The sequence below is a fragment of the Callithrix jacchus genome, chromosome 12 (genome assembly GCF_049354715.1).
Source record: "Callithrix jacchus isolate 240 chromosome 12, calJac240_pri, whole genome shotgun sequence".
Taxonomy (NCBI): Eukaryota; Metazoa; Chordata; class Mammalia; order Primates; family Cebidae; genus Callithrix; species Callithrix jacchus.
The window spans coordinates 96,745,984-96,770,823 of record NC_133513.1 but is presented as its reverse complement, the minus strand read 5'-3'; the positions used below and the strand labels follow the sequence as shown (position 1 = coordinate 96,770,823).

Genomic DNA, 24,840 nt, shown 5'->3' with positions numbered 1-24,840 from the left:
GGTTTGATAGCTAGGGCTGTGGGATGGGGTGATGGCTTAGTTCCAGCAATAGTTGAGTCATGTAGGGAATGTAATACCTGACTTGATTGGATCTACGGATAGAACCTGCGGGATCTACTGCCTTCCCTTTTTTATTGTTTTGAAAGACCTTGATTGAGCTCCTCTGTGTGAGTCAGGGCAGGCTAACTGCTGTATAACAAACTCAGTGGCTTGACATAATAAACATTTATTTTCAGGAATGGGGAGGGAAAAATAAATAAATAAATGCATACATAAATCATTATTTTCTGCTCAGGTCCCAGACCAGAACAAGTCACCAGAGGGCTCTGCTCCAGGCAGTCATTCAGGAACTCAGACTCTCCCAGCTGGTGACCCCACACTGCATGGATTTTTATATCTAGCCAGCAGGCAAAGGAAGAGAATGTGGAGGATTGCAGGGAGGTTCTGTGGGTTAGGCCGGAGGGAGGTGTACATTACCCTGCTTATGTGTCACTGGTCAGGATTTAGTTCCATGACCGTACCTCCCAGCAAGGGAGGCTGGGAAATGTATCTTAGTCATAGGTCCAGGTACGTTTTGGACACCATGATGGACAGTGGGAATATCAAGGCATGGACATGACTTTCAAGAAGCTCACAAGCTTTTGCAAGGAAATAGTTTCATAAGCAAATAATTCAATCCAGTATGGTAAGTGTAGTTCTAGAAGTGTGGCCCATCTGCAGGAGTGATGGAGAGGAGGGAGGTGTGGAACACACGTTATGCCTGGGGAGACCTCAGGTAGGCCAAGCAGTGTGAGGGATGGACGAGCAAGGGTGGCAGGGCATGTGACTAGAGAGGTCAGTTGAACAGAGGTCATGAATAGGCTTGTGTCCCATAGGCATCAAAGAGCCAACAAAGGGTGTGAAGCTGGAGATGAAATCTGCAGATCGGGGAGCAAGTTGCAGCAATGTTAGAAACTGGTTCGAACTCAGCATCCTCCTTGCCAGGACCATCAAAGAGTTTTCACGTGTATCTTGGTCTCTCACTGCAACCTCCGCCTCCTGGGTTCAAGCGATTCTCCTGCCTCAGCTTCCTGAATGGCTGGGATTACAGGCATGTGCCACCATGTGTGGCGAATTTTTTTGTATTTTTAGTAGAGACGGGGTTTCACTTTGTTGGTCAGGCTGGTCTTGAACTCCTGACCTCATGATCCATCCGCCTTGGCCTCCCAAAGTTCTGGGATTACAGGCGTGAGCCACCACACCTGGCCCGCCATGAAGGTTCTAACAGAGGAAGAAGGAGTGATGGTGGGGAGGTGACTCTCCAAGTCACCTGCTACAGGCAGTGCTTCTGGCTGGAGCCTGCTGGGCCTGCCTGACTCTTAAGGGTTCCACCCAGCAACACAGGGCCTCTACGGTGGCTTCCAGTGTCTTCAAGGACACTTTCAGGGCCCTCTCCTGAGTTCTAGGATGGCCCAGCCACTGTTGTTTCCTGGAAAGACCAAAGAGGCTAGTGCTGGTTCACAGTCCCACGGCTCCATATAAACTGGGCAGAGCTGCAGGAAGGAGCTGAACTCTGCCTGCTTGACCCCAGCCTTCTGCGGTAGCCTATTCGTTGCCTTTTGCTTTTGACAAGACTTTGGGGGAAGAAGGTTCTGAGACCCATGGGTACCTTTACCCATTTGGAATAGAGAAAAAAATGGAGAATGGAGGTGCTTGGGGAAGGGAAGGAGAAAGGCAAGGATGTTAGATTGCCATTTAGAAGTGTTCCAAAACTTGGCTTCCCTTTCCAGGAAGCCCATCAGGGTTGCACACTGGGGACTAGCTCTGGAATCTCCTTGCCCTGAGCCACAGCCTGGGCCCAGGACTGCTGAAAGTTTGTTTTGGCTTCATCTTTGCCAAAAAAGTGCTCTCTTTGTCCCAGATTTCAGTCTGAATTTGATGCTGTAGTGGCCAGGGTGCTTGGGGTGCCACAGTTCTAGGCTATTTGGAGGATGAGAAGAATCAAGGAAAACTGGGGCTGGGGGTGTGGTTTAGCCAGGAAGAGGTTCAGGCCTGTCGCCTGCCTTCCCCTTCCCTCTGCTTCAGGGCCTCCTCCTAATTTGGATGATCCTTGGAGTTCGTATGAGAGAGAAAAAGTGTCAGCTTTGGGGAGAGTTTAGAAAACCTGGGAGTGGTCTTGGGCCAGGCTCGGGGATGGCTAGAGCCCCCCAGAAGGAAACAGGGTGACCACAGCCAGGAGCCTGCCAGAAAACACCTCAAGTCCGGGCAGACCTCCTTCTCCACGGAGCACCACTGGCGCCCTGGGCTGGGGCCAGGATTCCTCTGGCTGGCTGTCCCATGCACAGATGTTTCTTTAACCATTCTCTGTCATCTATACTGGCCAGATGTGTCTTCCTAGAATTCTGCTTTCACAGTATTCCTCCTCTGCTCTTCATCCTCAGGGGCTCCCTATTGCCGGGAGGAGGAAGTCTGAGTTCTTCCTCTGTTTCAGATGACCCCTGCAGTCCTGCCTCTCACACCACCCCATGCACACCCTCCCTACTCCAGCACCGGGCTCCCAGCACTTCCTAGGGATGAAAGCGAGGGAAGTTCACAAGCTGGGGCTGGCACACTGGGGTATCAGGAGGAGGCTGGTGTGTAACTCCCGTCCATAGTAAGAAGCCGCCAGTCATGGTGGCTCACACCTGTAATCCCAGAACTTTAGGAGGTTGAGTTGGGTGGGTCGCTTGAGGTAAGGAGTTCAAGACTAGCCTGGCCAACGTGACGAAACCCCATCTCTTCTAAAATACAAAACTTAGCTGGGCGAGGTACCTGTAATCCCAGCTACTCAGAAGGCTGAGTCAGGAGAATTGCTTGAACCTGGGAGGCAGAGGTTGCAGTGAGCCGGGATGGTGCCACTACACTCCAGCCTGGGTGACAGAGCAAGACTCTGTCTCAAAAGAAAAAAAAAAAACTTAGTAAGAAGCCATGACTCAGGTTCTGTGACTCCTGGGGAGACACTAGTCCTTCTGCCAGCAGCAGCCGGGCTCAGAGCTGGCCACATGCAGAATCTCTGATCTGACTCCTTTTATCACTAGCTCACCAGGTGCTCTGCTGCCCTGGCCTCACGCCCTTCCCTCCTGGCCAAGGGGACCTGAAGTCACCTGAGCAATCTGTGTTGGGACAAAGCTCAACAGCCTTAGGACGAGAAAGGGTGTGAAATTATAGGTGAAAAACCCAGAAGGCCTTACATCCATTGGCACTGAGGGTTAGATGGGCCTGGCAGACGGCCCTGAGCAGCTCCCTGAAAGCAGAAAGGGCTGAGGAGGGCATCAGAGATCAGGGAAACACCACTGGAGTCCCTTTACCTTAAAACTGGTGACCCCGTTCATCTGGCACTCACAGTAAGACAAGCACACCTGCTCACCTGTATTCTCACTTCATCCACACCTCAAATTTCATCCGCACGGTGCCATGGGGCGCTGTTTCTACTCCCACTTCACAGATGAGAAAATGGGGTCACAGAGAGGTTAAGTGACTTGACCACATGTAGCTGGGAAAGAATAATCTGGAGTTCTGACTTCAGCCCTCCAGCATTCCACTACTAACTGGAGCACTAATCACGGTAAAACAGCGCTGAGAGAGGTGCCTCCTTCCGGGGGTTTCCTCTGTGCCTGGCCTGTGCTAAAGCACTTTACATATTCATTTTCCCTTTTCAATCTCAGCCTCCAGGGAGGGGAAAAACAGGCTTGGCCCCATTTTACAGATGAGTAGACTGAGGCTCAGAGAAATTAAGTGGGAATAATGACTCCTGGCATTTGGCAGCACTTGTTGCATCTTCGCTTTGGATCCTCATAACACCTATGGAGACAGGCAGGTCCAGCATTTCACAGATGAGGCTGTGGTTGCCCAGAGAGGCCAAGCCACTTGCCCTGGTTGCCCAGCAATTTCTTGAAGACCAGAACTGGAATCCTCCTCTGTTGACTCCAACCTAGTGCTCTTTCTCCTGCACAAAGGCCATGGATCAGCATGGGGGTGCATGGAATGAGCCCACTGGGGTAGGTTTGGGGACAGGCCTGGGTAGCCAGCCTACTTGGGCATCTTTTGGGCATCAGAGAGAGGCTTTCTATGGCTTGAGGATTTCCCCTGGGATTGCATTGCATCCTCTGGCACATCTTTGCTTAATTCACCCCATACACTTGCTGCAGATAGCCCTTGTGTCGGGCTATCTGCCCAGCATGTGAGATGTCACATCCTGGCCAGCCCCCACGCACAGAATGAGCTGCTGGGAAAGCCAGAGGCCTCCTTCCCAACCCTGACCCACGCACACCAGCTGGGCAGCTCCCCTGGGGTCTCAAGATGCCCAGAGCCAAGTTGGGCTGGGCCAAGACGCCTCCCAGACCCATCTGCCCCTCTCACAGTCTCCCTGCCGCCTCCCTGACCTCAGGTTGTAGTTTCCTAAGCACTTTCCCTGGCATGAGGGATGCAACCTTGTGTCATAACACGAGTGATGGTGACAGCAGTGATAAGAATAGCTGGTGTATACTGAGCACTTAACTCAGTGCCAGGTTCTCTGCCAAGCACTTTATGCACATTATCTGATTTCATCCTCTCACCCACTCGACCGGTCAGGTTCTGTCCCTGTCCTCATTTCACAGATGAGGAAACTGATTTGAATGCAGAGCTGCTAGCAATGCATCATTCATTTTTCTTCTTTGCATTTTCTAAAATGTTATGCAAGCACCACTGTCATTTAGGAGGAGACCCTTCATAGTATACGGGCAGATATTTCTCTTTTAATGGTTATGTTTTGCTTTAATGTATGTTAATGGTATAGGTTGAAGTTTTTATGTGTTCCTCCCAGAATTCGTATATTGCAGCCCTAGCTTCTGGTACCTCAGAATGTGACCTTATTTGGGCATAGTAGGGTCATCAGGATGTAATTAGTTGAGATCATCGGGAGTAGGGTGGCTCCCTAATCTAACATGACGATGTCCCTATGAAAAGGGAAAATTTAGACGCAGACACAGGGAGGTCATCCTGCGGAGACGAAGGCAGAGATCAAGGTGATGCTTTTACAAACCAAGGAATGCCATAGATGACTTCTATCCCTGAAGCAAGGGGACAGGCATGGCACAGACCCTCCCTCACAGCCCTCAGAAGGAACCAATCTGCCCACACCTGGATATCGGACTTCTAGCCTCCAGGACTGTGAGACAATCAAATTCTGTTAAGACACCTAGTTTGTGGAACTTTGTTAGACTGGCCCTAGCAAACTAAATACAATTAGAAACACACACACACACACACACACACACAAACACACACACATGCATATACACAATACACTTTTTTTTGAGACAGGGTCTAGCTCTGTCACTCAGGCTAGAGTTCAGTGGCACGATCATGGATCACTGCAGCCTTAACCTCCTGGGCTCAATTGATCCTCCATCCTCAGCCTCCCAAGTAGTTGAGACCACAGGTGCACAGCATCAAGCCCAGCTAATTTCTACATGTCTTGGAGAGGTGAAGTCTTACCATGTTGCCCAGGCTGGTCTGAAGCCCCTGGCATCAAGCGATCCTTCTGCCTTGGTCTGCCAAAGGGCTGGGAGTACAGGTATGAGCCATGGTGTCCGGCCTATACACTTAAGATTTGAACACAGAGAAAGGGGCCATGAGCCAAATAGTATAGGCAGCCTCTAGAAGCTAAAAAAGGCAAAGAAACAGATGCATCTTGAGAGCCCAGGGATGGAAATGGCTCTGCTTTCTCCAACCCAGACACTATCAACAGCAGCTTAGTGAGCGTGTGTCATTGAGCGGGCATCTGAGGCATCACACCTGCCAGTCCTCACTCCAGAGACGCCAGCCACATGCAGTGCCATCCTTGAGCTGAGTTCTGGATATGACTTCTCCATCTTGTCACACAGCTGGTGATGCTTTAGGGCGCTCTAATTACCCCTGAGAGTGGCACATCAGGCATCTGCCCTCAGCCAGCTCTGTGGTCATCGTCAAGTCACTGGAATAAATGATCAGGGACCTCCACCCTGGATCCCAGCACTTTCTCTGACACATGGCAGCATTTCATGGAATCCATGAGCAAGGCAATCACTCCCATCCCACTGCTTCCAGTAGCAACCCTGACAGGCCCCCTGCTGAGCATGAGACCCTGCCATTCCTCCCTCTGGAAGGCCTTCTTCCTGTTTCCCCTCTGTCCTTTATTCAAGGCCTGGCTCTGATGGCTCTTCTGAGACATCCCTTTGCTCACTGCACCCTCATGGATCTTGCCCCTTCCTAAACTCCCATCGCATGGCTTGTCATACCACTCAGCCCGTTGACACCCACCTAATGCTGCTAGGTAAGTCCCTTGTGCCCGTGCAGGCGTCCCTGCTCCCACTCAGATCACGGACCATGACTGACACTCCTGGATCCCGCTGATGTGGTAAAGGCCTGGTTGGGAAGGGATATGAAGTGTTGAAGGCTTGCATGTTTTCCAGGTCAAAGAATTCTCTGACTTGTTAGGGAACTGAAGAACCTGGAGTGGGCTCCCTCTCAAAGTTGGGGTGTGTTCTGTCACTGTGTGTCTAGTGAGGCATGGGCCATGTCCCAGTAAAATGCATCCCAGGGTGGGCAGGTCCTCTCTGCCTCCTCTGTCTCTCCCTGGGGGTTCCTTCAGGCCCACCTGGGGTGCCAGGTCTGCTCCATGAAGTGCTGTAGTGATTTTGACAGGAGCACCTGCAGGCCCTCTTGTCCACCCATCTTCAACCTGGCCCTGTCCTGGGAACTTTCTGAGCAAATGCCACGCTGCATCATGGCCATGTCTTCTTTTCTGTTTATGGAACACATACATGACAGTGTATTGTTCTCCCATCTTCCCTGTTGTCGAGTCTGGCCGGTAGACTGGCTGAGCGACACATGAAAAATTACACTTACACAGGTTTTTGCCTGAGAGGGCACAGCCAGGGAGCTAGCACCGCTTTGGCTCCTCCGAAGAGTGTCCCTGTGCCATCCTGATCAGCTGGAGAGGCTCCACATTTATTTAGTACAGATTTAATGACAAAGGTCTCAAGTAAACACCATTAGTGGGTAATTAACATTGCCCACTGGAGTAGAGAGCAGATCTGCCCAGGGATGATCAAAGGTCTTAGGACAACAAGCTATTTAGATAAGCTCCTCTACATTCCCTTCTTATCTGTTCTTTGCTATTAGCTCAAGGTAAGAGGATTAGGCTGCCTCAGCCATAACCCCTTTTCCAAAGTTTTTGCCAAATCTTCCAGTCTTCCAAGAAGATTTGCATCATTATAATTTTTTCTACCACCCTGACCGATCTCCTACACCCTGTGAGTTACATCTTATAACCCCATTGCATAGACAGGATCAGAGGCTTGGAAAGGGTCACTCGGTCAGCCAGTGTGGTTTTTAGAGCCTGGGCTCCAGACTCACTTGCTCTGCTCGGTGCCCTGTGCATGGCTGCTCCTAGGGTGACAAGGAGTGGGAGAGAAGTTCCATGTATACTTCTTGGGGAGAGGCTAGTGTTGGCCTCAGCTCCCTCCTGGTCCAAGCTCCACCCCACCTGGTACCTCTGTCCTCCCTGGACCTTGTCCTTGCTCTCCTAGCAGTCCATACTGTAAAACCTGAGAGTCTTTCTTTTTTCCTTGAGACAGGGTCTTGCTCTGTCACCCAGGCTGGAGTGCAGTAGTATGATCATAGCTCACTGTAGCCTGGAACTCCTGGGCTCAAGCAATATTTCCATCTTGGCCTCCTGATAACTAGGACTATAGGCACTGTGCCCAGATAATTTCCAAAATTATTATTATTATTATTATTATCGAGACAGAGTCTTACTCTCTCAGCAGGCGCCAGGCTGGAGTGCAGTGGTGCAATCTCAGCTCACTACAACCTCAAATTATTATTCTTTAGAGACAGGGTCTCACTGTGTTGCCCAGGCTGCTCCCAAACTCCTGGGATCAAGTAATCCTTCCATCTGAGCCTCCCAAAGTGCTGGGACCACAGGCATGAGTCACTACACTTGGCCCACCTGCAGATCTTAGGTTCTCATTCTCTCTCTCTTTTCCTTTTTCTTTCTTTCTTTTTTTTTTTTTTTGTGGGGGAGGGAAGGGGTGTTGTTTTGTTTTTTAAAGACAAGTTCTCTCTCTGTTGCCCAAGCTGGGGTGCAGTGGTACAATCATGACTTACTGTATTCTCAGCCTCCTGGGTTCAAGCAATCCTCCCACCTTAGCCTCCCAAGTAGCTGGGACTACAGGTGTGTGCCACCACACCTGGCTAATTTTTTTGTTTTTTGTACAGACAAGGTCTCACTATGTTACCCAAGCTGGTTGGTCTCAAACTCCTGGACTCAAGCGATCCTACCGCGTAAGCCTCTGGAAGTGCTGGGTTTACAGGTGTGAACCACCACACTCAGCCTCTTTTTCCTCTTTTTATTTCTGTATTTTTTTTTATTGTGGTAAAATATACAAAACTTAAGATTTATCATTTAAAATTTTTAAGTGTACATTTCAGTAGCATTAAGTAGATTCACATTGCTGTGTGGCCATCATGCTATCCTTCTCCAGAGCTTTCTCATTCTGTTTTCTCTTTCAAGCCCTCATGTCTTATACCTTCTACAGGTTAATTTCTTTTTAAAGAGGGTATGAGAATCCTTCAAGGTCCAAAGGTGTACAGCTCCTGGGGATTCTTTTTGATTTTGTGTGGAACTTCATATTGGTTGTGAATGCTGACAGTTTTATTTCTTCCATCTGTCTTTATGCCTCTCCTCCCCCCACCGTGTGTGTGTGTCTGTGTGCGCGCGCGCACGTGTGTGTGTGTGAATTCCTTGGCAAGGATCGTTAGTACAATAATGGATAGAAGTAGTGATAGTGGGTAGTGTCCTTGTTTTGTTCCATTGTTTTTTGTTAATAAACGTTTTCAGTTTAAAAAAAATTTACTCCAATTCTTGTTTGCTGATTTGTTTTTGTTTTTTTGAGACAAGGTTTTTGTTTTTGTTTTTGGGATAAGGTTGCCCTTGTCTCTGTTGCCCAAGCTGGAGTGCAGGTGGTGCAGTCATGGCTTCCTATAACCTCGAACCCTGATCTCAAGCAGCCCTCCTGTCTCAGCCTCCTGAGTAGCTGGGGCTACAGGCCCTTGCCACCACACCTGGCTCACCCAGCTGATTTCTGTATTTTTAATAGAGACGGGGTTCAACTGTGTTGACCAAGCTGGTCTTGAACACCTTAACTCAAGTGATCCACCTGCTATAGCTTCCCAAAGTGCTGGGATTACAGGCATGAACCACTGCGCCCTACTGAAAAATTCTTCAACAAAATATTAGCAAGTCAAATCTAGCAGTATCTAGAAAGGAAAGCCCATCATAACCAAGTCGAGTTTATCTCAAAAACTGCAACTTGGTTCAATATTCAAAAGGAATCAGTGTAGTTCACCACATTAACAGAATAGACGGGGGTGAGGGGGGGGAATTGTATCAACAGTGTCTTTGTCTTAGACCATTTTTTGTTGTTATAACACAATACCTGAGACTGGAAAAAGGAAGAAGTAAAACTATATATTTTATTGGTAACATGATTGTCTATGTAGAAATTAACCAATTTATTCTGAGACTGGGTAATTCATAAAGAAAAGACGTTTATTTAGCTCACAATTCTGTAGACTAAGAAGTTCAAGGGCATGGTCCTGGCTTCTGGTGAGTGCTTTCATGCCATGTCACAATATGGCAATGAAGGTCAAAGGGGACTGGATACGTTAGAAGAGGCAAAACCTGGCTGAGCACAGTGGCTTATGCACTTTGGGAGGCACAGGCTGGCAGATCACGAGGTCAGGAGTTTGAGACCAGCCTGGCCAGCGTGGTGAAACTCCATCTCTACTAAAAATACAAAAAATTAGCCAGGCATGGTGGCATGCACCTGTAGTCCTGCTACTCTGGAGGCTGAGGCAGGAGAATCGCTTGAACCTGGCAGGCAGAGGTTGCACTGAGCCAAGATCGCACCACTGCACTCCAGCCTGGGCAACAGAGTGAGACTCTATCTCAAAAAAAAAAAGAAGAGGCAAAACCTAAGATGTGTCCTGGCTTTATAACAATCCATTCTTACAGGAACTAATTCACTTAATTCATTCCTAAGAGAACTATTGCAGTCTCTACAGAGTGAGAACTCAATCACTACCACGAGACTGGCACCAAGCCATTCATGAGGGATCTTACCCATGACTGAAACACCTCCCACTAGGCCCCACCTCCCAACATGCCACATTGGGGATCAAATTTCAAAATGCATTTTGGTTAGGACAAACCAGTCATATCCAAACCATAGCAAGTAGTTTCAATAAAGCATCTGACAAAATTCAGCACGCATTTTTGATTTTTTAAATCTCAGCAAACTATAAATCTAAGGAAAACTTCTTCACCTGAGCATATACAAAAAACCTATCACTATCATCATACTCACTGGTGAAAGATCAAATGCTTTCCTCCTGAGATGGAATAAGGCACGAATTTTCTCTCTTACTTTTCTTATTCAAAATTGTGCTGGACAATCTAGCCAGTGAAATAAGGCAAGAAAAGAAAAAGGCATGCAGATTGAAAAAAGGAAGAAGTAAAACTCTCTTTTATTGGTAACATGATTGTCTATGTGGAAAATTCTAAGGAATCTCCAAAACACACAAAAAAGAGAAAATTAATTTTATTTATTTTTATTTTTATATTTTTGAGATGGAGTTTCACTGTTGTTACCCAGACTGGAGTGCAATGGCACGATCTCGGCTCACCTCAACCTCCGCCTTCTGGGTTCAAGCAATTCTCCTGCCTCAGCCTCCCTAGTAGCTGGGACTACAGGCGCACACCACCATGCCCAGCTAATTTTTGTATTTTTAGTAGAGATGGGGTTTCACCATGTTGACCAGGATGGTCTCGATCTCTTGACCTCGTGATCTACCCGCCTCGGCCTCCCAAAGTGCTGGGATTATAGGTGTGAGCCACCACGCCCAGCCGAGAATTAATTTTAATTAATTTTATTAAGTAATTTTAACAAAGTTGCAGGATACAAGGTCAACATATAAAAATAAATTATATTTCTATACACTAGCACCAAACAATTAGAAAATGAAATTAAAACACCATGAATATAAAAACACTTAGTAATGAATTTAATGAATGATGTGCAAGAGCTTTACACTGAAAGCTGAATGAATTGAAAGAAAATCTAAATACATGGAAAGATTTACCATGTTCATAGACTGGAATTTTTAATATTGTTAAGATAGCTACTCTTGCTAAATGTATATATAGGTGCAGTGCAACCCTAATTTAAAAATCCTCAGGAAGGATTTTGATGTTACAGAAATTAACCAATTTATTCTGGAATGTGTTTGAAGATGCATAGGATCTAGAATGACCAAAATAATTTTGAAAAAGATGAAAAAGTTTGATTTAAAGACTTACTAAAAATCTACAGTAGTCAAAAAAGGATGGTATTGGTGACAGGTAGATAGACACAGACATAGATACATATACAGTTATATCAATGGGACAGCACAGAGAGTCCAGAAACATACCCACACATATATAGTTGAATTTTGACATAGGAGTTAATGTAATTCAATGGGAAAAGGACAGTCTTTTCAGCAAATTGTTCTGAAATGATAGTGTATCTATACCCAAATATTATTTATTGAGGTTTGATGTTAGATTTAATTTGAACAGAATTCTGCTGAAGTTTTCTTCCTCTTAAAAAAATGATTTGCTAATAACTATTTTAAAGGTGCAGTCCAAGTCCCTCCTAAATCTGTTGTTTTTCCATCTTCATGTCAGATTGGCTCGACAGGGGTGCCAAGAACATTCAAGGGCAAAGGGTGCTTGCTCTTGGGCAGTGAGATGCACTTGTGTCGATGTGTAAATCACAAAACACGGTGTGAAGTGCTGAAATAGTGAATACAAACCGGAAGTGCTGTGAGAATTCAAAGAAAGGAGGCATGACCTCTGGCTGGGATGGCCAAAGAAGGCTTCCTGTAGGAGGTACCACTTGTAAATCCATCAAAGAACAGCAGGGATAAGGGAAGTACATTTCAAGCCACAAGGGGTGCACACTTTAAGAAAAACCACACTTATTATTGTCCCTCTCTTTTTCTGTGGTGCTTGCCAGTGTGTCCCCGTCACATAACACAGGGACTGCTCAGTCCTCAGCTAAGTGGAATGAACAAATGAATTCTGAGGTTTCCCGTGATCTCGCGTGGTCCACACAGAGACTGGGTGGTCTCACCTTATTTTTTTTCTTCCTTTTTTTTTTTAAGAGAGAGTTTCGCTCTTATCGCACAGGCTGGAGTGCAGTGGGGGAGATCTCGGCTCACTGTAACCTCCGCCTCCCAGGCTCAAGTGATTCTCCTGCCTCAGCCTCCCCAGTAGCTGGGATTACAGGCGCCCGCCACCACGCCCAGCTAATTTGTATTTAGTAGAGACGGGTTTCGCCCTGTGGTCAGGCTGGTCTTGAACCCCTGACCTCAGGTGATCCGCCCGCCTTGGCCTCCCAAAGTGCCGGGATTAGAGGCGTGAACCACCACGCCTGGCCGTCCCTGTCTCTTTTTAAGGGGAATTTCTGGAACAGGAAAGCCACCAGCTTTTTGTAGTAATGCACTCTTTGTTCTTGAGCTAGATAGAAATGGGCACAATGGATGAAAGTTTGAGGATTGAGGCCCGAAAGCTGGAGTCGCTGGGAGCTCCACCCTCTGGGAGGGGCGCGGAGCCGGCCTCTTGGGTTACAGATGTGCCCCAGCTAGGCCTGCCCGCCCTCGCTTCTCCCCAGCGTGGATTGCTGCGGAACCCTGCCCAGGGAGAGCTGCCGAATCAGCTTTCTCTGGCTGTAGCCAGCGCGTGGAGTCCAGCTGTCTCCTATCTCTCACACGATCCACCCTTCAGATAAACAGCCTGGCCTCCTCCACACACGGCGAGGTTCTGATGTGGTTGCGAGGGGCTCCATTAGCCAAACGCCTCTCACTCCAGCCAGGACCCTGGCGATGGGCCCTGCTTTTCCTCCAGCCCGAGTCAGGCCCGTGCGGGAGTGACGGGAGAATCCACTTCCTGCCTGCAAAGGTGGCCCAGCAGGACTGTCCGCTGGGCGGGGCCTTCCTGCCTCACCGCCCCCGCGCCCGGGCTTCCTCCTCCCAGAGGGCGGGGTAGCCGGTTCTGGAGACAGCCCCGGCTCAGCCCCGATTGTTGTATCTGTGGAAACCAGCCCTGCAAGTTGGGTACTGACCAGGTTACAGAGCCCGCTTCGCAGGCTGCCCGGCCCCCTGGGACGGTGACATTTGCACTGTCTCTCACCGCCCGCCACTCTGCCGAATTGAGGCCGAGATGTTGAACTGGGCAGCTGCACCGGCTGCAAGCGCCACACGGAGTGAACTTGGCTGGACCGCGGTTATTTGGCTTGCTCTTGAGTCTGAGCCTGGAGATTTGCTTTTGTTCCAAGTTGTCTTGCGGGCAGAAAAGGTGTCCCGTCCCTAGCAGCTAATTAGCTGTGCTTCCGTTTTACGTGGCCAGTGGTCCATGAGGGTGAGAGATGACTGACAGGGACAGCAGCCCCAGGACTCTGCTGGCTTAGCCTGGTGGTAGGATTAGGTGACAGGTGTGGCTGGGCTCAGCACCTGAGGTCCCACCCAGACCGGATGAATCAGAACCTGCCAAGAGCCGTGGATGCATGTGGAAGGTTGTGAAGCCCGGCTCTAGAGCTAGCTCCTGAGCCTCTTCATGTGGAGGCTGCGTGTGTGTGTGTGTGTGTGTGTGTGCGCGCGCAGACTGCAGGGGATATGTGTATGTGTGTGCAGTGTGTGTGTGGTGTTGTTTTGACGAAGTCTTGCTCCGTCAGGAGCGAGTCGTGCGATCTTGGCTCACTGCAGCCTCCACCTCTCAGGTTGAAGCGACTCTCCTGCCTCAGCTGGGACTACAGATATGCACCACCAAGCCCAGCTAATTTTTCTATTTTTTTAGTAGAGATGGGGTTTCGCAGGCTGGTCTGCAAACTCCTGGCCTCAAGCAATCCTCCAGCCTTGTCCTTCCAAAGTGCTGGGATTACAGGTATGAGCTACCACACCCAGCTGCGAGGCTACAGTTTAACTTATCTCTAGCACCTAAGGCAGAGCCTGACGTGGAGAAGGCATACAGTAACTGTTCCTGGAGGAAAGGAATGAGTGCACGAGGCCTGCCCGCCTCCGCCCACTCCTCACGGCACCACATTCCCTCTGCACTGTGACTGAGAATTGCAGGCTCTTAGGTCTGAAAGAGATGGAGGAGTCAGAACATAGGCATGTCAGAGCTGGGAGAAGAAAATGAAAAGTTTTTGTAGCCTAACTCCTTCAAGCCCCGGAAAGATACAGCAACTTGGGTCAGGTACCACCACTTGTGTGGCACAGCTGGTCACCTTGTTTTGGGAGACAGGTGGTTGAGATAAGAACAAATCATTCCGTACCTGGGCCCATGTTGCTGGGCCCACCATCTCAGTACCTCTTCATCAGAAACCTATGGAGCATTTCTCAGAGGCCCCAATAACATGTTAGTTATCCATTTATGAATTCTCATTCTTCTTATGGAAAAGATTTAAGGTACTTATACACATGCATAGAATACAAGATAAAAAGTAAAAAGGAATACATTGGTATTAAGGAAATGTGCACAGACGCGTGAACAAGGGTATTCACTATAGTGCTATATATAGTAGTGAAACGTCAGAAACAACCTAAATCTCCAACAGTAGGGAGTGGCTAAATACATTATGGCTCATCCAGACACTGAAATTCTGTGTCTCGATTAAGAATGCTGACTGGACACAGTGGTTCACACCTGTAATCTCAGTGTTTTGGGAGGCCAAGGTAGGAGGATGGCTTGAAGCCAGGATCTTGAGAATAGCCTCACAGTGAAATCCCATCCCTACAAAATAATTTTTTACACTAGCTGGGCATTGTGGCACACACCTAGTCCTAATTATACCAGAGGCTGAAGTGGGAGGATCACTTGAGCCCAGGAGTTTAAGGCTGCAGCAAGCTATGATTACACACTGTACTCCAGCCTGGGCAACAGAGTGAGACCGGTCTGTCGAGAAAAAAGAATGCTGACGTGAAAGTATTCATTGACATGGAAAATGTTCATTATATAGTGTAAAAGTATTGGTGGGTTCATTTTATTTGCATGCATGGGAGAATGCCCAGCAAGGATAGATATCCCAAAATATTAATGTCAGGGGAGAGATTATGAGTGATTCTTATTGTCTTTTTGACCAGCCACTGCTTCTGGAACTTTTAGTTTTTTCCCTTAGTGAACATGAATTACTTATGTCATAATATAATATAAAAATGAAATTGACAAAAGCAATATGGGTGAGGAAAATGGGAAAAGGAGAAAACAGGAATCCTAATCTGTGTAGAATTTATGTGAAAATGAATTAACTTTAAAAAATCCTTTGCTGAACAAGAAGGTGTAGGGAAAAAAAAGTCCTATTTATAGTGTTATGGCCCAGTTGCTGTTTTTACACATGGCAGGTAATTATTAAATGTTTGAGATTTTGACTTCAACATTGAGAACTCAAGTGGCCAGGCGCAGTGGCTCACACCTGTAATCCCAGCACTTTGGGAGGCTGAGGCAGGTGGATCACTTGAGGCAAGGAGTTCGAGACCAGACTGGCCAACATGGTGAAATTCCATCTCTACTAAAAATACAAGTGTCAGCCAGGCGTGGTGGTGCACACTTGTAATCTCAGCTATGAGAATCGCTTGATCCTGGGAGGCAGAGGTTGCAGTGAGCTGAGGTCATGCCACTGCACTCCAGCCTGGGTGACAGAGCAAGACTCTGTCTCGAAAAAACAAAAAAAAAGAAAAATTCATGAGCCAGCTTTTGCTAAATATCCATCTGTATTCAGGAAAGTGAAAGTTAATCATGCTGCAGTCTCTGTCTTGTTTTGAAGGGAATCACTAGTGACCTGCCCTTCATTATATGGGATCTAAATAGTCTGGGTATGTTGGGTAATTATTATGCAAAAGACAGTTCTAAAATTGTATATTAGAGCTGGATGGTGGATGAAGGGATGGATGGATGGAAATACACACACACACACACACACACGCAGAGTCTAGCCTAGGACCATGCTATAGCTTGGATATTTGTTCCCCGCAAACCTCATATTGAAATTTAATACCTAGTGTTGGAGGTGGGCCTAATGGGAGGTGTTTGGGTCACTGGGGCTGATCCCTCATGAATAGTTGGTGCTGTCCTCCTAGTAATGAGTGAGTCCCAGGAGAGCTGGTTGTTAAAAAGAGCCTGGCACCTCCCCCTTGCCCTCTGCTTCCTGTCTTGCCCTGTGATCTCTGCACATGCCAGCTCCCCTTCACCTTCTGTGGTGAGTGGAGGCAGCCTGAGGCTTCACCACATGCCCAGTAGAATTGTGTGAGCCAAGCTAAATAAGCTTCTTTTTTTGATAAATTACCTGGCCTTGGGTATTCCTTTATAGCAACACTAAACAGACTTTCACCACCTCCAATGCTGATACCTTGGTCCAAGTTGCCTTCAGTAGGATCTTAACTGGTCTCCCTGCTTCCACTCTGTGGTCCATTCCCTATACCATAGCTAGAGCCATCTTTTCTAAGTGTGAAGCAGATCATCTCTCTCTGCACAGAACCCTCCAGGACTTCCCCTTCCCTCACGATGAGCCCCGAGTCTTCACCACAGCCTCACTGGGCCCTCCATGCCCTGGCCCATCCTGCCTCTCAGATCTCATTGGCTGTTCCTCTGCTCCTGGCTCTTGCTGCTCCGGCCACATTGCCCTTGTCCGGTTCTTTGCATGTCCTGCTTCCCTGCCTGAAAGGTTCTCCCTCTCCAGTGTAGCTTGCTTCTCGCCCCCTGCAGGTCTCTGCAGAATTGCTAGCTCAGAGTCAGGCCTTCCTTGTCGCCCTATATAAAATGACAACCTGTGTTCTGTTCTAGCACCTTATCCTACTTGATTTTCCTCTGCAGCACTGATCTGATCTTCCCTTGCACATGACGTATTCATTTGTTTACTGTTTGTCTTTCTCCACTAGAGTGTAAACTCCCAGAGGGCAGGGATTTTGTCTGTTTTCTTTTTTTTTTTTTTTTTTTGAGACAGAGTTTTGTTCTTGTTACCCAGGCTGGAGTGCAATGGCGCGATCTCGGCTCACCGCAACCTCCGCCTCCTGGGTTCAGGCAATTCTCCTGCCTCAGCCTCCTGAGTAGCTGGGATTACAAGCACGCGCCACCATGCCCTGCCCTTTCCTTAGTGCTCCGTGCTGTAAGGTGCATGCTCTATATATATTTGAAGGACTGATTGGACTTCAAAGATCATGTGATTGATCCTTTTCATTCTACCAAGGAAGGGCCTGAGGCCCAACCTTGAGAGGCTCCATGTCTTGCCTGAGGTCACACGGCTGGGGCAACAGGACTAGATCATGATTCCCCTTCTGCCTGTGCCTTGGACAAAAGATCAGCCACACACAAAGGGGCCCTGGCTTCATCCATCCTGTGTCCTGTGCGTTTTTCCAGTTTACATAGAATTTCAGCCCAGAATAGCAAAGAAAAAACAGTTGTTTCTCCAGAACCCTGGAAACTCTTCCAGCGGGTCTGTCCCTGGAAAAACAGCAGCGATCTCAGGGTGGGAAGGTAGGAAGTGGAGGAGTGGTCTTCCGGCAGCGAGGGCAATGGGATGGATTTGGTTTTGCAATTAAAATAACAGCTGGGTCTGGTTTCCACAGTGCAGTTCTGGAAGGTGGGTGGTCTGTCTAAAGTATCAGGTGGGGCCTTCCCCCATCCTGGTCCAAGAGGGTTTGGGATGGCCAGTGGCTGAAGGATTCACACCACAGATGAAGTAGGAAAGAAACTGGGCCCAGAGGAGCCTCTGGAAACTCTATGGGCAGCCTGGCCTGAAAGCCTCTGGTCCCCACTCCAGCCTTCCTTGGGTCATCTCCTGACCATCCCCTTGCACTCCTACCCGCTTCCTGAGATTGGTCAGTTGCCCTCTTTGATGCAGAGAGAGCTTTGGCTTCCTCCCTCTCATGCCCCATATGGTTTGTTAATCATCTGTGAAATGAGGGATCTCAGGCGTCACTCATCCGTGTGAGGACAGTGGGGCCCTGGAGCAGTGGAGTGGAGTGGGAAAGGGATGATGAGGAACGTTCTGGTCTTCTGAATCCTGTCCCTCTGTCTGTCTGGCTTCTCAGATGCAGCTTTTGGATAAGTTTCCCATTGAAGGTGGCCAGAAGGACCCCAAGCAAAGGATCATCCCCTTCCTCCCAGGTAAGCATTGGGTGGCTCCACGCAGGGATGGGGATAAGTGAGGAAGGATTGATCCTTCCCTTAGTGGGAGAAGAGGCTACGAGGCAGCAAATTCGGGGCGGGCATGCATGGGAATCTGCATATGAACAATTCCCCCAGAGGATTTGGAAGCTCTGGATTGTGAAAGCCTCCATCCTCCAAATGGCTTCTCCCACCATTGTAAGATGGTCTCTGCTGGCTCTTAGCCTATAGCTTCCTAGGAGTTTCTCAGACTCCTGGACATTGGTTTCCTTTTCACAAAAAGCATAGAGAGACCAAGTTCTCCTGTGAGCAGATGCAGAGCCGCAGGCTGAGCTCTTTGTACCGACTCCCATTCTAATCACAGATATACTGAGCACTCTCCCTGGCCTCATCTCCTTTGGTCCTCACATTGCCTTATACAGCAGAGGCAGCTTACAACATTTTGGAGCATGTTTAAGGCATTCAATTATGTTATGTAATTTAGAGGAAAGCTCAGGTGTATCATAACCTGTTATTTTGATGATGTCTTAAGTGTGTATAGAGATTTATAGCTATGGAGTACTTTTTTGTTGTCATAAGCACATTGCCATACTGAAGCGTGTACTACAATCTTCCCCAGTGGGTGAAGATGTTGGGTTCAGACAGGTTAAAGAACTGCCCATAAGCCAGGCACAGTGGCTCATACCTGTAATCCCAGCACTTTGGGAGGCCAAGGTGGGTGGATCATGATGTCAGGAGTTCGAGACCAGTCTGGCCAACATGGTGAAACTCTGTCTCTACTAAAAATACAAAAAAATTAGCTAGGTGTCGTAGTCCCAGTTACTTGGGAGGCTGAGACAGGAGAATCACTTGAACCCAGGAGGCAGAAGTTGCAGTGAGCCAACTGTACTCCAGCCTGGTGACAGAGGGAAACCCTGTCTCAAAAAAAAAAAAAAAAAAAAGAGAACTGCCTATAAAAGTGACAGAGCTAAGGCCTCCTGCTCAGTGCCAAGCAGCGCTATCTCCTGGCTCTCCAGAACCCCTGCCATTCCCTAGCTGAGCTCCCTTCACAGTGGGCTCCCCTTTGGGCTCATGCTGGCCCTGGACCTGTGCAGGCCAGTCAGCCTCAGGACCACAGTGATCAGTCTGACCTTGGCAAGAAGCAGGGCCTGCATCTTGCTAACCGCTGGCACACTGCCAGCCCACAGCCAGTACGTACTTGCTGATTTTAAAACAAATGTAGGCGCACCTCCCTGAGAGAGTGGCTCTTCTGAAAGGCGTTTCTCCTGTGTTCCTCCATCCTCAAAAGCAGCGAACTATGTGAGTGCCTGTCACCTCCTGGCCCAGGAGTCTTATGCAGTATACAGCTAGAGATAATTTAGCTACAAGGAAGAACTAAACCCCACAGTTTGGGCAAAACCGTAACCAGTCAGTGGTGGCATAGGGAGTCTCAGCCCCTGGCCTCTCTCCACAGAGGCACGGGATTGCTTCTCCATTCCTGGTCTAGGAGTTCATACGGGGTGACTTGCGTGCCTTGCTTGGCTTTGCACTGGGTCTTGAATGGAATGTCCAGCATCCAGGTTGGTGACAACCTTAGATGGTGCTCCAGTAGTGTCTGGAAGCTCAGTGCCAGGGTCTGGTAGTCCAGCCGGGATGCTGTGGGCACATGCGTCCTAGAGGCAACCTGAGGCCACAGCGTGGTAGCCTGGCCTTGTGGCACGAAGGTCGTCTGTTTGCTCCAGAAGAATGGGCTTCTTGGCCTGTTGAGATGGCTCATGTCTGTAATCCCAGCACTTTGGGAGGCCGAGGAGGGTAGATCACCTGAGGTCAGGAGTTCAAGAGCAGCGTGGCCAACATGGCAAAACTCCGTCTCTACTAAAAGTACAGAAATTAGCTGGGCATAGTGGCACATGCTATAAGCCCAGCTACTCAAAAGAGATTGAATCCTCAATCTCAAGTTTCCACACCCAGGAAGTACAGCCAACACCAGAACTGTCATTCCTGACCGCTGGGTCAGGGCTCCCTTTCATATCAGCTGCCCAGGAGCCAAGAACACAACAGCTGCCACGGGACTGAGGACCTCTGACCTTCATTTTCCTCTTATGGGATTGCAGTGAGGATTCAAAGAATTTATGCAAAACACTTTGCACCATGTCTATCTTACAGTAAATACTCAATAAATGGCAGCTGTTAATTAAGAAAGTCACCTGCCCCCACACCTCCACACCACCGTCATCTGCTGGCCAAAGTCAAGCATGGGGACACCTCCCAGCCCCCATGCAGATGTGACCTGTGCATAGGTGATATTGTCAGGAGGAATGAGGCTGACTTGCCCCCACCCTGTGCCCTCCTTTTCCTGGCTTGGCTTTTTTCCTTGCCTTTCTCCAGCAGGATTCTCTCTGAGACTCTTCTGTTCGGCTCACTGAGTCTCCAGGACTTCAGATTGGACATTGCTGGCCGTTTGGAATCCTACCCTGAGGCTCCCAAGCCCTGTCCCTGGCCCTCCTCCTGCTCAGTAGAAACTGCCTTAACCCTGTCATGCTCTGTTGACTCCTTAGCTCAGACATGAAGGGAAAAGACTAAGGAAAAAGTCACCCAACACACTCAGAACCTAGCCAGGGCAAGCTGGGTGGGTGTGGATTCCCCATCCACCCCCACTGCCCTGATGCACAGGAGTCCCAGGAGGAGAGGGTGTCAGAGAAGGGCAGTGATGAACATTGCCTGTCTTAAGTCAAGTTCCTTAAATGCAGAGCCTGGGGCAAGGATTCAGCTGCACGTGGCTTTTGAGGTTCTACTCTCCTTTGAATTTCTTGTGGCAGGGAAGGAAGCAGGATGGGGCAGGGGAGGAAGTGAAGCAGAAATGTCGGTTCAGCTAAGTCTGGCCTCCACCTGATCCTACGGGGAGCTCTGGAGGATGAATGGCACCACAGAACTCTCCCATCTTAGAGGACAGCTTTTATACTCCCCGCCCACATCAGTCATCCAATGTCTGTGGGTTGCCTCCTCCTCCAAAGGGTGTGGAGCATGGGCATGAGGGCTCTGATGGCCGAGGGCATGCATCTGAAGAAGGGGCAGCTAGGACCCCTAGCAGCAGCCCACACTCACAGCACTGATGGGAGGAGCCTCCGCTGGTACAAGGGCTCTGGACAGCATCTGCTCTGTACACTAACATCAGTTCGGGACTCTGCTTCTGCTTCCCTTCCTCTAGGGAGGATGTCTGAAGCCACCTGCTGATTCCCCCAGGCTTACCTTCAGCAGCAGTGACTCAGCAGAACCCCAGAGAACTTGACAGTCTCACAACCCAGAGAGGGTTAGGAGCCAGCCTTGGGAACAGCCTTGCCAGCCCTTTGCCTCACCTGAAATGTCAGAGCAAGGAAATCCCAAGAGGTAGAAGCAGAGAGCACCCATTATTTCCAGAAAGGTCTCAATTTCATCTCCAGAGATGGGAATGTGGTGAGCATTTCTGCTGCCCAAGTGTGGGGTCTGGGGAATGTGCTTGAAGTGTTAGGACAGCTGATTTGCTTTGGCCCACGTGGCTGCAGGCTCATGGCTGAGGACTCATAGAATTTTGACTGGTTGGTGGAGCTGACAGAGAAAGCAGCAGAATTAGAGAAGAAAGGAACCCACGGCTTGGTTACATGCTTGCCCATCTGTCAGTCAAATCCTGGCAGAAAATCTCACACATGGGCCTTAAGTCTTGGGACCTAGGACACAGGCTTATGATATGTCTGGTGGTGTAATAGCCAGAGTTCAGGGTCAGCCTGTAGATTTAAAAAGTGGTGAGTGCCCCAGGCTCCTGTGGTCAAAGGCAGAAGCTCCATCCCTGGAGAAGCTGACTCAGGCAGTGCCCATGGGCTCTTGGGGGACAGATGGAGGGTTGTGCAGTGGTGCTGCGGTTGGGGGTAAGGATTGGGGGTCTGTCAGTAGGGCCAACAAGGTGGTAGAGTGGGGAGCCAGTATGCTGCTGACCCAGGGATCTCACATGTCATATCCATCAAATCCTATATAAAAGTTTATAGGGGAGCTGTCCATGAGAGAGCCCCCAAATGGTTTTCACCAGGGATAGAACCTGCTTTCTGGACCCTGGAAGTGAAACTCCTCTGTGCCTAGGACCACTAGCCTTTATGAAGTCCGCAGAGTCCTGGAAGGGCTAGGAGAAGCTGTGGACCCCATGAAGGACTGGAAAATCTCCAGCAAGGCATTCTGGGAAAGAAACCCAGTGACTTCACGGGCAGGAAGAGGCAGAGAGTTACTCCAGAGCCCAGACACCCTCAAGAGTGGTGGTGGGGGCAAGAGGCAGAGGGAAGGGAAAGGAGCCCCTCCAAGCCTATGCCTCCAAACCCCGTATTATGTGAGACTGAGGGAGACACGCCCTTCTCTTTTGCTGGCCTTTGCAGCCTCCCTTTGACAAGACCCTTATCCGCTTCCGTCATGTTTCTATCATGAGGCTAGATGAGGGTGCTTCGTTAAGACATGTAGGGCGCGATGGCTCACCCCTGCAATCCCAGCACTTTGGGAGGCCAAGATGGGTGGGTCACTTGAGGCCAAGAGTTCCAGACCAGCCTAGCCAACATGGTGAAACCCCCATCTCTAAAAATCCAGGAAAAACATTGGCCGGGCATAGTGGTGCTGTAGTAGCTGTAGTCCCAGCTACTCAGGAGACTGAGGTGGGCGAATTGCTTGGACCTGGGAGGCAGAGGTTGCTCGCCAAGATCGTGCCACTGCACTCCAACCTGGGCGACAGAGCGAGACTCTGTCTTAAAAAAAAAAAAAAGACTTCTGATTGCTCCTAGTGTGTGCCTAGCCTTGTCCTAGCACCATGCTTACCTTCGTCCCCCCGGTCTCACTGCAGGTGGCTTTATCCCCATTTTAGAGAGAAGTCAAATCACTCTTCACTATCACTTAGCCATACTGTGGCGGAGCTGTGATTCTGGGGCCGTGTATCTTTCCTTGGCAAGAAGGAATTGCCACAAGTGCTTCAGCTAGACTCCGTCTTTGTCCCTCCCTTCCTGCCGCCACACCTCTCAGATGAGGGACCTGAGAGGTTCTGCCTGAGACAGAGCAGACGGTCCAGTCCCTCCCTCAGGCTGTCATTACTATCTCATGTTTCAGGAGTGTCCTGTGTGGTGAAGCAGGTGGCTTGAACCTCACAGGGACACAGGTGACCTGTAAGGGTTCTCTCATTCCACTGGGTGGCCGAGGTAATTACTCACCAGCACAGAGTAATTGACGTATTTCTTGCAGTTAAACCAATTAACTTATTATTATTTTAATGATTATAAATAAGATAGCCCGAGGCTTTCAGAGCACTGTCTTCGTTTAATTATGATCTAACAGGTTTGGCGATTTGGTTTCCTAAGAGCATTTTTAAAACCTTTTTATTTTGAAATAATGAGAGACTCACAAGAGGTTGCAAAAATGCTGGGCACTCTACATCCCCCCCTCCAGTTCCACTGCTATTCTGCAGGGTGGCTGGCACGATTCCCATTTTAAGGAGAGGTCAAATCACTTTTCACCATCACATCACTTCCCCGCAATGGTAACATCTTGTGTAACCGCAGTATGTTATCAAAACCAGGAAATTAATATTGGCACAACTCAACGAACTAGACCACAGGCCTGAGTAATTGATTTTTATTTTATGGAGGTGGAGAGTGCTATTAAACAAGCATGCCAGCTGAGCTCTAGGAAGGAGGCAGTGGTTTGATAATAGTCCCTAAGAAACTCCTCTCCTAGGACCAACCTCTCGGCATTCCCAACCTCCACAAAAAGGCATATTCCAGAAACCTGTGAAACTTCAGCTCTTTGAAACAAATAACATTATCTTTTAGGTGTCCAGAGTGTTACCCTATTTAAAAAAGGCATGTAATAAATCCTGGTGCAAAGCAAGGAACTTTTTTTTTTTCATTTTAAGTTTTTTATTTTTTTTTTCTTTTAAGTATTCATGGTTGGGCACAGTGGCTCACGCCTATTCCCAGCAACTCAGTAGGCTGAAACTGGAGGATCACTTGAGGATAAGAGTTCAAGACCAGCCTGGGCAACATAGCAAGACGCTGTCTCTAAAACAAACAAACAAAAAACGTATTTTTACTCCAGCTCTCTTTTGGTTAAAAATAAAGTATTCGCCAGGCGCGGTGGCTCACACCTGTAATCCCAGCACTTTGGGAGGCCGAGGCGGATCACGAGGTCAAGAGATCGAGACCATCCTGGTCAACATGGTGAAACCCCGTCTCTACTAAAAGTACAAAAAATTAGCTGGTCATGGTGGCGCGTGTCTGTAATCCCAGCTACTCAGGAGGCTGAGGCAGGAGAATTGCCTGAACCCAGGAGGCGGAGGTTGTGGTGAGCCAAGATCACACCATTGCACTCCAGCCTGGGTAACAAGAGCAAAACTCTGTCTCAAAAAAAAAATAATAAATAAATAAAATAAAATAAAATAAAGTATTCAACTTTCCCTAGTTACAAAATATATATACATATTGTATATTTTTAATATTTTGTGTGTGTGTGTGTGTGTGTGTGTATACTTTTTTTTTTGGGACACAGTCTTATCTGTCACCCAGGCTGGAGTGCAATGGCGCAATCTCTGCTCACTGCAACCTCCACCTCCCAGG

General features: G+C 48.6%; 1 protein-coding gene across 4 annotated transcripts in view; it reads left to right on the top strand.

Moving 5' to 3' along the window:
* SH3PXD2A (SH3 and PX domains 2A) overlaps nt 1-24,840 on the top strand; it is a 260,492-nt gene that overhangs the window by 74,525 nt on the left and 161,127 nt on the right. For all 4 annotated transcript variants that reach the window (XM_078346419.1, XM_003734515.7, XM_035268976.3 and 1 more), the window contains exon 3: nt 18,172-18,247. In XM_078346419.1, coding sequence (XP_078202545.1) covers nt 18,172-18,247 — 76 coding nt within the window. The remainder of the gene's footprint in view (nt 1-18,171; nt 18,248-24,840) is intronic.